The sequence below is a fragment of the Oncorhynchus masou genome, chromosome 22 (assembly GCF_036934945.1).
Source record: "Oncorhynchus masou masou isolate Uvic2021 chromosome 22, UVic_Omas_1.1, whole genome shotgun sequence".
NCBI classification, from domain to species: Eukaryota; Metazoa; Chordata; class Actinopteri; order Salmoniformes; family Salmonidae; genus Oncorhynchus; species Oncorhynchus masou.
This window is the reverse complement of record NC_088233.1, coordinates 29,910,162-29,926,720: the sequence shown is the minus strand read 5'-3', so window position 1 is coordinate 29,926,720 and position 16,559 is coordinate 29,910,162. Positions and strand designations below refer to the sequence as shown.

The 16,559-nt window shown below is 46.0% G+C and overlaps 1 protein-coding gene across 1 annotated transcript in view; it reads left to right on the top strand.

Moving 5' to 3' along the window:
• Window positions 1-16,559, top strand: part of LOC135508815 (protein piccolo-like) — a 118,300-nt gene that overhangs the window by 51,134 nt on the left and 50,607 nt on the right. The window contains exons 13-14 of the mRNA XM_064929027.1: window positions 5,558-6,373; window positions 9,473-16,460. Of these exons, the coding sequence (XP_064785099.1) occupies window positions 5,558-6,373; window positions 9,473-16,460 (7,804 nt within the window). The remainder of the gene's footprint in view (window positions 1-5,557; window positions 6,374-9,472; window positions 16,461-16,559) is intronic.

Here is a 16,559-nt window from a genome sequence, read left to right as displayed (position 1 = left end):
AATTCCTACTGTTTACATCATGCCACAAATACATCGGCACTTGGACGAGTGGACCGAGTGAAAAAGAACGAGTTCCTGCAGACAAAATTAGGCAAAATCAAAAGGTTTTATTGTCAACAATATTCAAGAGGCACACAGTTGGTTGAACAACTCATGTTGCAAAGGCTTTTGTTAGTTCTGAACCCTGGGCCCTGACCCCAGATGCTCACACTCAGCAAGGGTGTGGAAGTAGAGGTATTTTGGGTTTGTTTCTGGGAACACACAAGGGATCCCTGGCATAGCTGGATGTAGTGTGGACTACAGGCCTATGCCTGGCCATGACAGAGGGTGTGTTACATCACTCAATAAATCTCCTGTCAGTACGTGACGTTCCCATGCAATACTATTAATTTACATTACTAGTCTCCGGAACCAGCACTAATCCCCTTGAGAAAGAGTGTTTTTGTGTGTGTGTGTGTGTGTGTGTGTGTGGTCTCACCATTGACTTTCTTGAACATGCAATATATATGGATTAAATGTAATATTTTTCTCACCCATTTACACGCAATACCTCATAATTACAAAGTGAAATCAATGTCTTTTAGAAATGTTTGCAAATTCATTGAAAAACAATACAGAAATATCTAATTTACGTAAGTATTCACACCCCTGAGTCAATACATGTTAGAATCATCTTTGGCAGCTATTGCAGCTGTAAGTCTTTCTGGGTAAGTCTCTAAGAGCTTTGCACACCTGGATTGTGCAATATTTGTCCATTATTCTTTTAAATTCTTCATTGGTTGTTGATCATAGCTGGAGAACCATTTTCAAGGCTTGCCATAGATTTTCAAATAGATTTAAGTAAAAACTGTAACTCGGCCACTCAAGAACATTCACTGTCTTCTTGGTAAGCAACTCCAGTGTAGATTTGAACTTGTGTTTTAGGTTATTTCCCTGCTAAAAGGTGAGTTCATCACCCAGTGTCTGGTGGAAAGCAGTCTGAACCAGGGTTTCCTCTAGGATTTTGCTTGTGCTTAGCTACATTCTGTTTTTTTTTTTATCTTGAAAAACTCCCCAGTCCTTATGATTACAAGCATACCCATAACATGATGCTGCCACCACTATGCTTGAAAATATGAAGAGTGGTACTCAGTAATGTGTTGTATTGAATTTGCCCCAAACATAACACTATGTATTCAGAATAGAGGTCGACCGACTATGATTTTTCAACGCCGATACCTACACCGATTATTGGAGGACCAAAAATAGCTGATACTGATTAATCGGACAATTTTTATATATATATTTGTAATAATGACAATTACAACAATACTGAATGAACAATGAGCACTTTTATTTTAACTTAATATAATACATAAATAAAATCTATTCAGTCTCAAATAAATAATGAAACATGTTCAATTCGGTTTAAATTAGCTAACGTTTAAGTTCCTTGCTCAGAACATGAGAACATATGAAAGCTGATGGTTCAATATTCCCATTTCTTCAATATTCCCAGTTAAAAAGTTTTAGGTTGTAGTTATTATAGGAATTAGGACTCGTCAACTATTGCTCTCTATACCATTTGTATTTCATATACCTTTGACTATTGGATGTTGCCAGTCTAATGTTGGGAGTTGCTAGGCTTAAAGTCATAAACAGAGCTGTGCTTCAAGCATTTCTAAGAGCTGCTGGCAAACGCAGTGCTTTTTGAATGAATGCTTACGAGCCTGTGGCTGCCTACCACCATTCAGTCTGACTGTTCTATTAAATATCAAATCATAGACTTAATTATAATATAATAAACACAGAAATACGAGCCTTTGGTCATTAATATGGTCAAATCCAGAAACTATAATTTCAAAAACACAATGTTTATTCTTTCAGTGAAATACAGAACCGTTCCGTATTTTATCGGCAACCTGAAGTCTAAATATTGCTCTTACATTGCACACCCTTCATTGTTATGTCATAATTATGTAAAATTCTGCAAATTAGTTCACAGTTTGCAACGAGCCAGGCGGCCCAAACTGCTGCATATACCCTGACTCTGCTTGCACGGCACGCAAGAGAAGGGCACAATTTCCCTCATTAATATTGTCTGCTAACATGAATTTCTTTTAACTAAATATGCAGGTTTAAAAATATATACTTCTGTGTATTGATTTTAAGAAAGGCATTGATTTTTATGGTTAGGTACATTTGTGCAAAGATTGTGCTTTTTCGGCAATGCGCTTTTGTTAAATCATCACCCGTTTGGCGAAGTTGATGTAGGCTGTGATTCAATGACAAATTATCAGGCACCGCGTTGATTATATGCAACGCAGGACAAGCTAGTTAATCTAGTAATATCATCAACCATGTATAGTTAACTAGTGATTATGTGAAGATTGATTGTTTTTTATAAGATACATTTAATGCTAGCCAGCAACTTACCTTGGCTCCTTGCTGCACTTGTGTAACAGTTGATCAGCCTGCCACGCAGTCTCCTCATGGATTGCAATGTAATCGGCCGTAATTGGCATCCAAAAAGGCCATTTACCGATTATTCTGAAAACTTGAAATCAGCCCTAATTAATCGGGCATGCCATGCCGATTAATCGGTCCGCCTCTAATTCAGAACAAAAAGTTAATTGCTTTGCATACTTTTTGCGGTTTTACTTTAGTGCCTTGATGCAAACATGGTGATTGTTTTAGAAATGTTTTATTCAGTACCAGCTTCATTCTTTTCACTCTGTCAATTAGGTTAGTATTGTGGAGTAACTACATCCATCCTCAGTTTGTCCTATCCCAGCCATTAAACTCTGTAATTGTTTTGTCACTATTGGTCTCATGGTGAAATCCCTGAGCGGTGTCCTTCCTCTCCGGCAACTGAGTTAGGAAGGATGCCTGTATCTTTGTAGCGACTGGGTGTATTGATACACCATCCAAAGTGTAATTAATAACTTCACCATGCTCAAAGGGATATTCCATTTCTACTTCTTTTTTTACCCATCTACAAATAGGTGCCTTTCTTTCCAAAGCATTGGAAAACCTCCCTGGTCTTTGTGGTTGAATCTGTGTTTGAAATTCACTGCTCAACTGAGTGACCTTGTAGATAATTGTATGTGTGGGATACAGAGATGAGGCAGTCATTCAAAAATCATGTTAAACACTATTATTGCACGTAGAGTGAGTACATGCAACTTATTATGTGACTTGTTAAGCACATTTTTACTACTGAACTTGTTTAGGCTGGCCATAACAAAGAGGTTGAATACTTATTATTTCAGCTTTTAATGTTTCATTAATTTGTATGAAAAATAAAATAATCATAATTACACTTTGACATTTTGGAGTATTGTGTGTAGTCCAGTGACAAAACATCTCAATTGAATCCATTTTAAATTCAGGCTGTAACACAACACTATGTGGAGCAAGTCAAGGGGTGTGAAGACTTTTTGAAGACACCTTTTGAAGACACTCTGCACATCTTTGAATATGTGCACTAATGTGAACATTTCAACATGTGTTTCTATGTATCCTATAAGTTGTGTGTATGCGCAGTGTGCAGTGCACGTGTATGCGTATGGAATATCCCCATATTTCACACACATGTAGGGCTGGAACAATTACTGTATAACTGTGTAAACAATGGATATTGATGAAGACCGTCATGAAAATAAAATAACCGTCATAAATATATACAGTATACAAAACATTAAGAACACCCTGCTCTTTCCATGACATAGACTGACCATGTGAATCCAGGTGAAAACTACGATCCCTTATTGATGTCACTTGTTAAGTCCACTTCAATCAGTGTAGATGAAGGGGAGGAGACAGGTTAAAGAAGGATTTTTAAGCCTTGAGACAATTGAGACATGGATTGTGTAGAAAACAAAAGTATGAAAAAGTATGCTCTCACTACTGTAAATCGCTCTGGATTAGAGTGTCTGCTAAATGACTAAAAGGTAAATGTAAAAATGTGTATGTGTGCCATTCAGAGGGTGAATAGGGACAAAAGATTGATGTGCCTTTGAACGGAGTATGGTAGGAGGTGCCAGGCGCACCGGTTTGTGCCAAGAACTGTAACTGCTGGGTTTTTCACTCTCTACAGTTTCCTATGTGTATCAAGTATGGTCCACCACGCAAAGGACATCCAGCCATCTTGACACAACTGTGGGCAGCATTGGAGTCAACATGGGCCAGCATCCCGGTGGAATGCTTTCGACACTTTGTAGAGTCCATGTCCTGATCAATTTAGCTTTGTCTGAGGGCAAAGGAGGGTTTGGGGAAGTTGAGTCCATTTCTGCTGGAACACAGACTCTACAACGTGATGAAACTTTTTTGCGCCTTGCTGGAACAAGCAAGGTGTTGTAACAAACAAGTATTTGGTTACCTAGGCAATGCCCCTGTCCCTGCAAATAACCACTACATTTTTTCAAACAAACAAACAAATATATATTTCTTTATTTTGCTATTCGAACTGTTATTACGGTGGCCACGGTCATTTGGCTGACCAATGACTATCTCACAAATGTCATGAACATCACAGCCCTACACACATGGTGATTGAAAGTGAGAGGTGGTTAATAAAGGGGATGCCCTCTCCTGCTCTACCCGAGTGTCACATCCCTACACCGTGTCACATCCCCACCCCGTGTCACATCCCCACACCGTCTCTGCAGAGGTACAGTCGCAGTGCTGTTCTCCTGTCTTCTCTACCCGAGTGTCACATCCCCACACCATGTCACATCCCCACACCGTCTCTGCAGAGGTACAGTCGCAGTGCTGTTCTCCTGTCTGCTCTACCAGTTCACCGCAAATGTTTTTCCCTCAACCGGCACAAAATAAATGGTGCAAAAAGATCATGCTGCTGTGGAGAGACATTTAATGTAAATAGCAATAAGATGTGATTTGTTTTCTGGAAAGGTAAGCTATTTTTATATGCTACCTGACAAGCGCTTGTTACGCTTCGGACTAATGTTGTTCTGGAGGTTTTCTTTGCTCGAGGCTTAGGAATTCTAAAAGCAGATTAGTTTATGTGGTGTAATTTGAACTGATGTAGAATATATTAAACACTGGTAGAATACATTAAACTACAGTAGGGTGGTGTTAGGGTTCACTATGACTTCTGGTGTTTGTAACTGCGTAATGCACTGCACTGACTGTACCAGTGTCCATTGTCCATCATTGTTATCCACACATGGCTTCAGGAGTTAAATTAAGATAGGTGGTAACATTCCACTACAGTACACTTCACAGTTCCCCTGGGTGTGGTGTAACATTAACACATGTTGCAGCTTTTGTACCGCTGATGAAAGCAGTTGAAAAATCAGTGTTATGAAGGGTGAATGATTTCTCTTCCATTGTATTTGGAACCCCTATTAGAATAGAGCCATGCGTTGGCTTGGAATGACGCTAACATGGTCTGTACTAAGCACTAACCACCTGTGTGTTGTCCCCTCCATGACAGAAGTAATAACTATGTCTGAACTGACCACTAACCACTGTGTGCTGTTCTCTGTGTTGACAGAAGGAATGGCTGTGTCTGAACTGACCACTAACCACTGTGTGTTGTTCTCTGTGTTGACAGAAGGAATGGCTGTGTCTGAACTGCCAGACCCAGAGGGCTCTCTCTGGACAACTGGGAGACATGGGAAAGATGGCCCAGTCACAACCCATCAAGAACCAGGCCCAGCCCACACCACTCCCTGTAGTCGCAACCACCAAGACAGAGCCCCAGCCTCCAGCAGCAGTAAGCAGCAAGGCCCAGCCTTTCTCTAAAACACAGCCCCCATCCCAGGCTGTGCCTCTCACCTCAGTGCCCACTCCGCCTACACCAATACCTGGCCTTGCACAAATGGAACCAAAGATGGAAGTCCCCAAGGCTGATGCTCCCATGACTGTCGCCAAGGCTGAAGCTCCCATGACTGTCCCCAAGGCTGAAGCTCCCATGACTGTCGCCAAGGCTGAGGCTCCTGAGACGGAAGTCCGTAAGGCGGAGACAGAGGCACCAAAAATGGAGCCTTCTGTGGCAGAGTTTCCTAAGGCTTTGCTGCCTAAACCTGTACCACCTAAATCTGAACCACCCAAAACTGATGCTCCAGCAGTAGATGCTTCAGTTGCCTCTGTCCTAGTGACTGAGGCCATGACTCCTCCTGCTCCTCTATCCACCACAGTGGCTACTCCAGCCACTGTGGAGGAGAAGCCAGAGGCTGAGGCTCAACCAAAAGAGCTACCTAAACTAGCAGAGGAGAAGGTTGAGAAGCAACCGAAACAACAGGAACCACTTTATGTTGCTCCACAACCAGTCCAAACTATCAAGGAAGTGGCCACTCCATTGGTTGAAAAGGTGGATGATGTCCTTCCTGAACCTCAGCAGATACTCACTGAGAAGGAGACGGTGAAGGTAACTTTTTGTTTAACATATGAATCAATTTATTGTTGTTATCATAATTCCTATTCAAGATTGTGATCCCATATTACTATAGATCTCTGCCATAGTTGTTAACTGTTCACACACAAGTCATTTGCTCCAGCCATAAACTGTGCATTCGGAAAGTTTCAGACCTCCCTTTTTCCACATTTCGTTACGTTACAGCCTTTTCGAAAATGGATTAATTGCATTAATTTCCTCATCAATCTACACACAATACCCCATAATGACAAAGCGAAAAATAGGTTTTTAGAAATGTTGAGAAATGTATTAAAATAAAAAAACAGAAATACCTTATTAACATAACTATTCAGACCCTTTGCTATGAGGCTCGAAATTGAGCTCAGGTGCATCCTGTTTCCATTGATCATCCTTGAGGTGTTACTACAACTTGATTGGAGTCCACCTGTGGTAAATTCATTTGATTGGACATGATTTGGAAAGGCACAGACCTGTCAAAATATGTTCCCACAGTTGACAGTGCATGTCAGAGCAAAAACTAAGTCACGAGGTTGAAGGAATTGTCTGTAGAGCTCTGACACGGGATTATGTCGAGGCACAGATCTGTGGAAGGGTACCAAAAGTTCTGCAGCATTGATGGTTCCCAAGAACACAGTGGCCTCCATTATTCTTAAATGGAAGAAGTTTGGAACCACCAAGACTCTTCCTTCGGCTGGCCGCCCGGAAAAACTGAGCAATCGGGGGAGAAGAGCCTTTGTCTGTGACTAAGAACCCGATGGTCACTCTGACAGAGCACCAGAGTTCCTCTGTGGGACAACTATCTCTGCAGCACTCCTCCAATCAGGCCTTTATGGTAGAGAGGCAAGACGGAAGTCACTCCTCAGTTAAAAGCACATGACAGCCTGCTTGGAGTTTGCCAAATGGCAAGATTGAACTCTTTAGCCTGAATGCCAAATTTAACGTCTGGAGGAAATCTGGCACCATCCCTACGGTGAAGGATGGTAGTAGCAGCATCATGCTGCGGGGAGGTTTTTAAGTGGCAGGGACTGGGAGACTAGTCAGGATTGATGGAAAGATGAACGGCGCAAAGTACAGAGAGTTCCTTGATGAAAACCTGCTCCAGAGCGCTCAGGACCTCAGACTGGAGCAAAGGTTCACATTTTCAACAGGATAACAACCCTAGTACACAGCCAAGACAACGCAGGAATGGCTTCGGGACAAGTCTCTGAATGTCCTTGAGTAGCCCAGCCAGAGCCCGGACTTGAACCCGATCAAACATCTCTGGAGACCTGTGCTTTAACAAAGTACTGAGTAAAGCGTCTGAATACTTATTAAAATGTGATTTTTCAGTTTATAAAATGTTTTTTTTTGCTTTGAAATTATGGGGTATTGTGTGTAGATTGATGAGGGAAAACAACTATTTAATCAGGTTTAGAATAAGGCTGTAACGTAACAAAATGTGGATAAAGTCAAGGGTGTGAATACTTTCCGAATGCACCGTATAAGACATACACTACCGGTCAAAGGTTTTAGAACACCTCCTCATTCAAGGGTTTTTCTTTATTTTTTACTATTTTCTCTATTGTAGAATATTAGTGAAGACATCAGAACTATGAAATAACACATATGGAATCATGTAATAACCAAAAAAGTGTTAAACAAATATACTTTATATTTGAGATTCTTCAAATAGCCACCCTTTGCCTTGATGTCAGCTTTGCATACCTGGCATTCTCTCATCCAGCTTCATGAGGTTGTCAGCTGGAATGCATTTCAATTAACAGGTGTGCCTTCTTAAAAGTTAATTTGTGGAATTTCTTTCCTTCTTATTGTGTTTGAGCCAGTCAGTTGTGTTGTGACAAGGTGTGTGTGTGTGTGTGGGGGGGGGTATACAGAATATATCCCTATTTGGTAAAAGACCAAGTCCATATGGCAAGAACAGCTCAAGTAAGCAAAGAGAAACAATAGTCCATCATTACTTTAAGACATGAAGGTCAGTCGATGTGGAAACATTTCAAGAACTTCTAAAGTTTCTTCAAGTGCAGTTGCAAAAACCATCACGCGCTATGATGAAACTGGCTCTCATGATGACCGCCACAGGAATGGAAGACCCAGAGGGTCTGCAGAGGATAAGTTCATTAGAGTTACCTGCCTCAGAAGTTGAAGCCCAAATAAATGCTTCATAAAGTTTAGGTAACAGACACATCTCAACATCAACAGTTCAGAGGAGACTGTGTGAATCAGGCATTCGTGTTCGAATTGCTGCAAAGAAAACACTACTAACGGACACCAATAAGAAGAAGTGACTTGCTTGATCCAAGGAACATGGGCAGTGGACATTAGACCAGTGGAAATTTGTCCTTTGGTCTGATGAGTCCAAATTGGAGATTTTTGGTTCCAACCGGCGTGTCTTTGCGAAACATGGTGAGGGTGAACGGATGATCTCTGCATGTGATTTCCCACCGTAAAGTGTGGAGGAGGAGAGGTTATGATGTGGGGTGCTTTGCTGGTGACAGTGTCTGTGATTTATTTGGAATTCAAGGCACGCCTAACCAGCATGGCTACTACAGCATTCTGCAGCGATACGCCATCCCAACTGGTTTGGGCCTAGTGGGACTATCATTTGTTTTTCAACAGGAAAATGACCCAACATACTTCCAGGCTGTGTAAGGGCTATTTAACCAAGAAGGAGAGTTATGGAGTGCTGCATCATATGACCTGGCCTCCACAGTGTCAACCTTTTCCAAATTGAGATGTTTTGGGATAAGTTGGACCACAGAGTGAAGGAAAAGCAGCCAACAAGTGCTCAGCATATGTGGGAACTCCTTCAAGACTGCAAGCTGTCATCAAGGCAAAGAGTGGCTATTTGAAGAATCTCAAATGTAAAAAATATTTTGATTGGTTTATCACTTATTTGGTTACTACATGATTCCATATGTGTTATTTCATAGTTTTTATATCTTCACTATTATTCTACAATGTAGAAATAGTCAAAATAAAGAAAAACCCTTGAATTAGTAGGTGTTCTAAAGCTTTTGACTGGTAGTGTATGTTTTGATTTATCTATGCAGAGGACAAGCACATGTTCATCTGATGCTTTTTTATTTTCAGGTGAAGGAGAAAGAGCCAACTGCAGCCTCCCTCCTAGCAGACCAGGTAGTAGCTGAGGTACCATCCAGCCCAGCCAGTTCATTTGAGGCTGACATCAAGCATGAGGACTATAGTGACAAGTCCCAGGATGGACCAGACATATTTCCCATCTCACAGGGCTCCTACACCTCCGAGGGGGAGCTGGATGAGTTGCAGACAGTCAGAGATGTCCCTATCATGGACACAACCCCTGACACAGCCATGCCTGCCAAGGAGGAGGGGAATGGGGCAAAGAGGCTTCTGAGTTATGTGCCGATGGAGGAGAGCAGCGGGAGCGAACCCTCTCCCTCGCCCAAGCTCCAGAGACGGAGGTTAAGTGCGATAGCAGTCAGCACGGCAGCCTCATCCAGCAGCGAGGACTACAAAGATGACAGCCCTACAGACAGCCCTCCAGACAGCCCAGACTCATTCGTGAATGAGGAGGAGTTAATACGCAGGCAGATCATGGGGATGATGGGAGAGGAGATGTCTCTCTCAGAGGAGGAGGAAAAAGAAGAGAAAGAGGTCAGAGTGGAGGAGACCATGGATGCTGTGGTGGATAACACATCATGTAAATCCAAGCCTCTGTTAAAAAAAGGCAGTATAGATGATGAAGACAGCCCAGCCAGGATACCTTCTCTCCCAGGGTCTGAGCCTAAATCTATTGTAGAGAGTGCTGAACTCCATGAGCAAATCACTGTGTATAAGAAAGCCATGCCGATGACACCGCAGAGAAGAAAGATCATGGACGATGGGGATTCAGAGGTGGAGAGCATCACAGATTCTCTGGAGGACAGGTCCAAAGGTGAGGGGTCATCCAGCGTCCAAGTGTCCAGCTTCACCCCTGGAACCTCCCCCACCTCAGCCTCTTCTCTGGAGGAGGACAGCGACAGCAGCCCCAGCCACAAGAGGAGTGGGGAGGGGAAACAGCCCCGCAAGGCCAAGCACAGGCATACCGGCCAGCCATTCCCCACCATCGAGGACTCGTCAGAGGAGGAGGAGCTCAGGGAGGAGGAGGATCACCCCAGGGAGCAGGAGAAACCGAAGGATTTGGACCAGCAGCAGGGGAAGAGGATCTCCAAGAAGTCCAAAAGGGATAAAGATGATCTCCGAGCTCAGAGGAGAAGGAATCTCCCTCTAACCTCACCCTGTAACCTGTCTTCCATTGAAGACGCCTCTCCCACTGAGGAGGCAAGGCAGGCTAGGGAGATGGAAGCGCTTCACAGGACATCAGTCTCTGACTATTTTCCTAGCATGGAGTCTGATTCAGACGCCTTTCACACAGAGACCAGGATAGTTGTCCCTGAAGGACAGAAGTTCAGTACTGCAAAGCCACTAAAGAGTGCAGAGGATGAATATGAGGAGATGCTTCAGATAGCTAGATCTCCTAAAGGAGAGACAGAGCCATTCCCTGAGATAGAGCTACTTTACGAAGGCATGGCCATAGAGGACTACCTCTACGAATCCCTAGTGGAGGAGCCTGAAGCTAAACGTACTTCAGCCCCACCGGAGCAGCCCAGTAAAGACCACGCTAAAGAGCCAGGGAAGAAAGGTTTGAGGTCTCCTGAAGAGGTGTATGAGGAGATGATGCTGAAGAAGAAGGAACTGATGTTGATAGAGAAAGAGTTTCAGACGGTTCAGTCAGCTATCAACACTCCTAATCCTGAGATACATGTTACTGCGCCATCCTCTGCTGCAGCTGAGAGCTGCAAAGTTGGTGAGGCCGAGGGAGAGAAGCCTATGTTAGATGCTGGTTCTACCTACGTTAAGAGGAAGAAACGTCCTGCTCCACCACGACCCTCTGAACCTCCTAAACGGCCCGAGGTCTATGTTGCCAAGCCAACAGTTCCTCAGGATATGACTATGAGGAGGGCTCTTTTCCCCATACCGGACTTGAAGATCACCCAGTGTTCCTCTGGAGAGGATGAGACGGACGATAGTATAGTAGAGGAGTATGGAGTGGGAGTGTCCTCTGATATTACCCCTAGTTATGAGTCTGAGACTAAAAAAGAGCTAGAGTACACTTCAGTTTCAGAGCTTGCACCAACAACAGAGGTAGCTGACATTGAACCCATCACTGTGGTGTGTGAGGTTTCCCCAGCTAATGCTACTCCAGCTCCTGTCTTTGCCCCTGAGACAGTTCTAGCCCCCAGTACGACCACCACACCTTCACAGGTCTCTCCTGTATCACCTCCTACCTCACCATCGACTCCAGACTCAAGTCTAGCCTCCAACGCTACGTCCTCCACCTCTTTCCAAGCTCGAAGTCCTCTCTCTTCCGACTCTACTGCAGTGTCTACTCCGACACCAGACTTGGCCAAAGCAGCAGGTCCCTTTGCTGCTCAGCCGCCTATTGATATCTCCCCTCCTTCTATCGCTCCCATTATGGCTGTTTCTCCAACCACAGTTTTGGTCACAATACAAGATCTGGTTACAGATCCAATCCAAGCACCAACACCAGCTACAACTACAGCCGATGCTGCAGCTTCTCCAGCCCAAGCCCCAGCCCCTGCCTCAACCCGTGTCTCAGCACCTGCCTCAGTGGTGGTACAGATACCTGATCCATATGCAGTCCAAATACCAGACCTGGTTAGATCTCCATCCCAGATGGCTGCTCAGGTTCTACCTTCTGTGCAGGTCAGGGCACAAACTCCAATACCAAGCCCAGTACATTCTCAAGCAAAATCTCCAGTCCCAGCTGCTCCCAGTGCTGTGCCAACTCCAGTCTCTGCTCCAACTCCTGCTCCAGCTCCAGTTGTAGTCCAAATGCCAGACATGGCTACCATCACCTCTCCAGTTTCACCCCAAGCCCCACTACCTGCATCAGCCCCAGCTCCTGCCCAGGCTACAGTGGTGCAGTCAGTCCCTGTCCAGGCTGCTGCTCCAGCCCCAGTAGTAGTCCCAGCTGCAGGGACACCCCGAATCCAGAGACAAGCCTCCACCAAAAAAGCCCCACCTCCTCCTCCACCTCGCTCTATGTCAGTCTCCCTGCCCCAGACCTCAGCAGGGCCTACCTCAATCAGGGCTGTCCAACATGTCTCCCCGACCATGACCACCGCTATAGCCATTGGAGCAGGTCTGCCTAGCCAGCCCATACAGTCTGTGGTGGTGGATATACAGCCGCAGGTGGAGCAGGTCAGGCCAAAGGGTGATGCTGGCCCTCAGGTCATGATGACCCCAACCAGACAGGGGCATGTGGTCATCATAGTTCCTAATGTGGAGAACATGTCGGTGCTCAGCCAGTCGACCCAAGACCTGGCATACTCAGTGGCAATAACTACCACTTCTACTGTTGATGGGGGGCCTGTGGTTGTGAGTGTTGCTCCTTTCCCTACTGCTCCCTCTGTTCCTGCTGTACCCAGCTCAGACACATGTATACCTGTGGCAGATACACCACCACCTCCCACTCCTCCACCACCTCCTGCCACCTTACCCAAGCCAGCGGTTTATCCCAAAAAGTATTCTGTTTCCACCCCACCTTCAGTCCCAACCACAGTATCAGTCTCAACTGCTGTGACAATGACACAGGGAACTGTAACAACCACAGGCCCCAGTACAGTACACAAGGCATCTGCACCCCCTCCCGTCCCTCCCAAGCCTGTGTCCATCCCTGCAGGGCTGGTGTTCAGCCACCGTCCAGGGGAAAGCATCAAACCACCAGTGTTTCCCACCGCTAGCCACACTCTTCCCAGGACCAGAGAAGTGGTACCAAACGCCAGCATAGCACAGCCATTCACAGCCACAACACTGCCCAGGACCAGAGAACCTCCCAATGCCCTGTATCTGAGTCTGACCACCCCAGTGGAGCCCAAGATGAGTGCTGCCTCTCCCAGGTCCCCTCTGTCTCCGAGGTATGCCAATTGTCTGGAAACGTATGTGGTGATAACGCTTCCCTCAGAGCCTGGCACACCCACAGAGGGCATCACTGTCCAAGCCCCCATCAGGAGAGGATCCATCCCCTTCACTATGCAGACATGCCCAATGTATAGGACTACAACTTCAGAACAACAGTCACCCATTACGGCCTTCTCAGCCCAGGCCACTGTCAGGAGAGCGTCAGTTCCCTCATTGAGGCAGCTGCCACCACCAACAGCAGCAATAGTACCAGTCGAAGTAGCAGCACCCCTAGAGGGAGTCACTGCAACAGCAAGACAGCCTTCCATGCCATCAGCTATGCAGCCTGCACACGGTGTGGCTGAGGTGGTGACCATTTCAGCAGAGTCGGAGATGCCTATTCAGGTATACAGTGTCAGAGCTCCATTAAAGAAACCGTATATACCTCCAACAGCCCAGCCACAACAGAAAGTGTCTGAAGTTAGGACAATGCCATCAGAGCCACAGGTTCCTATAGAAGTGTCTGCAGCTCAAGCTTCTGGTAGAAGGGCATCAATACATGATGTACCTCAGCAGCCACAATATGTGTCTGAAGTAATGGCTTTACCAGCAGAGCAGGTCATACCTACAGATGTAGTTTCAACTGAGGCCATGCCTGGAAGAGCATCAATACCATCAGAAACGCAACAACCACAAACCATGGGAGAGTTATTAGCAATGCCCTTAGAAGCTATGCCCCCAACCATCCATCAGTCAGCATCACTGACAGAGGTGGTATCAACTGAGGCCATCTCTAGAAGAGCATCAATACCATCAGAAATGTGGCAACCACAAACCATGGCTGAGGTAATGCCCTTACAGCAGGAGATACCTACCGAAGCAATTGCCAGCCAAGTCCATGTAGAAGCTACACCCTCAACCATGCATCAATCACCATCACTGATTGAAGTGGTTTCAACTGAGGCCATCTCTAGAAGAGTGACAATACCATCAACAATGGAGCAACCACAAACCATGGCAGAGGTAGCAGCAATGCCCTTACAGCAGGAGATACCTACAGAAGCAATTGCCAGCCAAGTCCATGTAGAAGCTACACCCTCAACCATGCATCAATCACCATCACTGATTGAAGTGGTTTCAACTGAGGCCATCTCTAGGAGAGTGACAATACCATCAACAATGGAGCAACCACAAACCATGGCAGAGGTAGCAGCAATGCCCTTACAGCAGGAGATACCTACCGAAGCTATTGCCAGCCAAGTCCATGTAGAAGCTACACCCTCAACCATGCATCAGTCACCATCACTGATAGAAGTGGTTTCAACTGAGGCCATCTATAGCCTCGCATCAACACCATCACCAATGCAGCAGCCAAAACCCATGGCAGAGGTAGGAGCAATGCCCTTACAGCAGGAGATACCATCAATACCATCAGCTGCACCGCAACCACAAGCAGTGGCCAAAGTGATGACGTTGCCTTCAGAGTATGAAATGCCTACGGAAGTTAGAACAACTGAGGCCACTACCACTAGAAGGACATCCATATACTCTGTAGCACAACAACCATACACAGTTGCTGAAGTAACGGCTTACCCATCAGAATATGAAACACCCATCCAGGTGGTTACAACCGAGGCTATTTCCACTACAAGAAGAGCGTCTATAACCATGCAGAAACCCCTTAGTATGGCCCAGGTTATCACGATGCCTGCAGAGCCAGACGTAGAGGCATATGCTGCCCAAGTCCCATACAGGAGAGGATCCATACCCTCAGCAGTGCAACCACCACAGGCAGTACCAGAAGTGCTGATTTATTCATCAGCCCATGAGACCCCCCTGGAATTCATTACAACTGAAGCCTACACCAGGAGAATGTCAGTTCCATCTATCCAGGAGATTCCCGAGACCGTCCCCGTGGCTCCAGTCACCTTCACCAGGAAATTCCACCATGAGTCAATCGAGAGCCAGGAGATCCATGGGCCTGAGAAGGTGGTGAACAGCCTGAGCCACATGTACTCCTCATCTATCTCCACCTCAGCCCAGCACCCGGAGAGCCTGCCCAGCCTGGTCACTCAGGTGGTCACCACCGAGGTTCAGAGAACCACGGTGTCTTTGGTCCATGAGAGGCTGCCCCAGGTTCCTGCATCCAATGGAGTGGCCATCACCATCCAGCCAGACTTGGTTAAGGTCCAGCCCTCTCCCAAACAGAACGGCAAGATCTACTCCGGTGATGCCATTGACCTCCGCACCATTAAGATTGGCGTGAAGATGACCGATTCAGGGATGGACTTGACCCCACAGGAATCAAGTCGCCAGTCCACCTGTAGCGACTCTAGTGGCCGACATACAGCAGTGCAGCCAGAGATAGTGAACTTGAGTGCTAAGATCACCCCTTCCACCACGCTGTCTGTTGTCACTGATAGCATCACTATCGTAACCTGTTCAGACACCATTGAGTCCTACACCAGCGAGCCAGCAGAAATACCTTTAGATCTGCAGGGTTATGTTGCCTCCATGCCTCTCCCTCTCACCACATACAAACCATTCCAGCCTCTGGCACAGATAGTGTACAGGCGGGTGGACTCTCCGCCTATCATCAACACAGTGTTAGCCACAGACACAGAGACACCAATCAACCTGTCTTATGGAGCCTCCATTGTAAATAGCAGACTTCCAGTGACCATGGCCCCCGCTATCACCAACGTGGGGGACATGCTCTCAGAGCCAGCAGGGGCTGTGGATCTGTCCACCTCTAGACCCCTCAGGGCCATGGCAGCTCTGTCTGACAAGAGCCCTGGTGTGGTGACCACAGTCATAGAGGATGATGGGACACCCATAGATCTGACAGCTGGGAGGAATGTGTGCTGTGACGTCATCTACAAGCTACCCTTCACAGGGAGCTGTAGGACCCAGCCGCCGGTTATTACCCAACCTGACAACCGCTTCGGCTACAGAGATGACCACTACCAGTATGATCATGCTGGGGTTTATGGCATCAAGGGCCTGAGCGGCAAGGCCATGTCTGAGACCAACCTGGCTGATGCAGGACTGTTCCTCTATGATGGAAAGACCAGATATAACTATAACGGAGCCTCGGACAGTGCAATAGACCTGACTGCTGCTAATATGTCCGCAGGTTGGTATGGTAGAAATATAGCATGTTTGCTAGGTTTTGGGTTCTTTTCAACTTTTTACCTGCTTGAATTTCATTTCTGAATGGTAACCTATTTCTCTG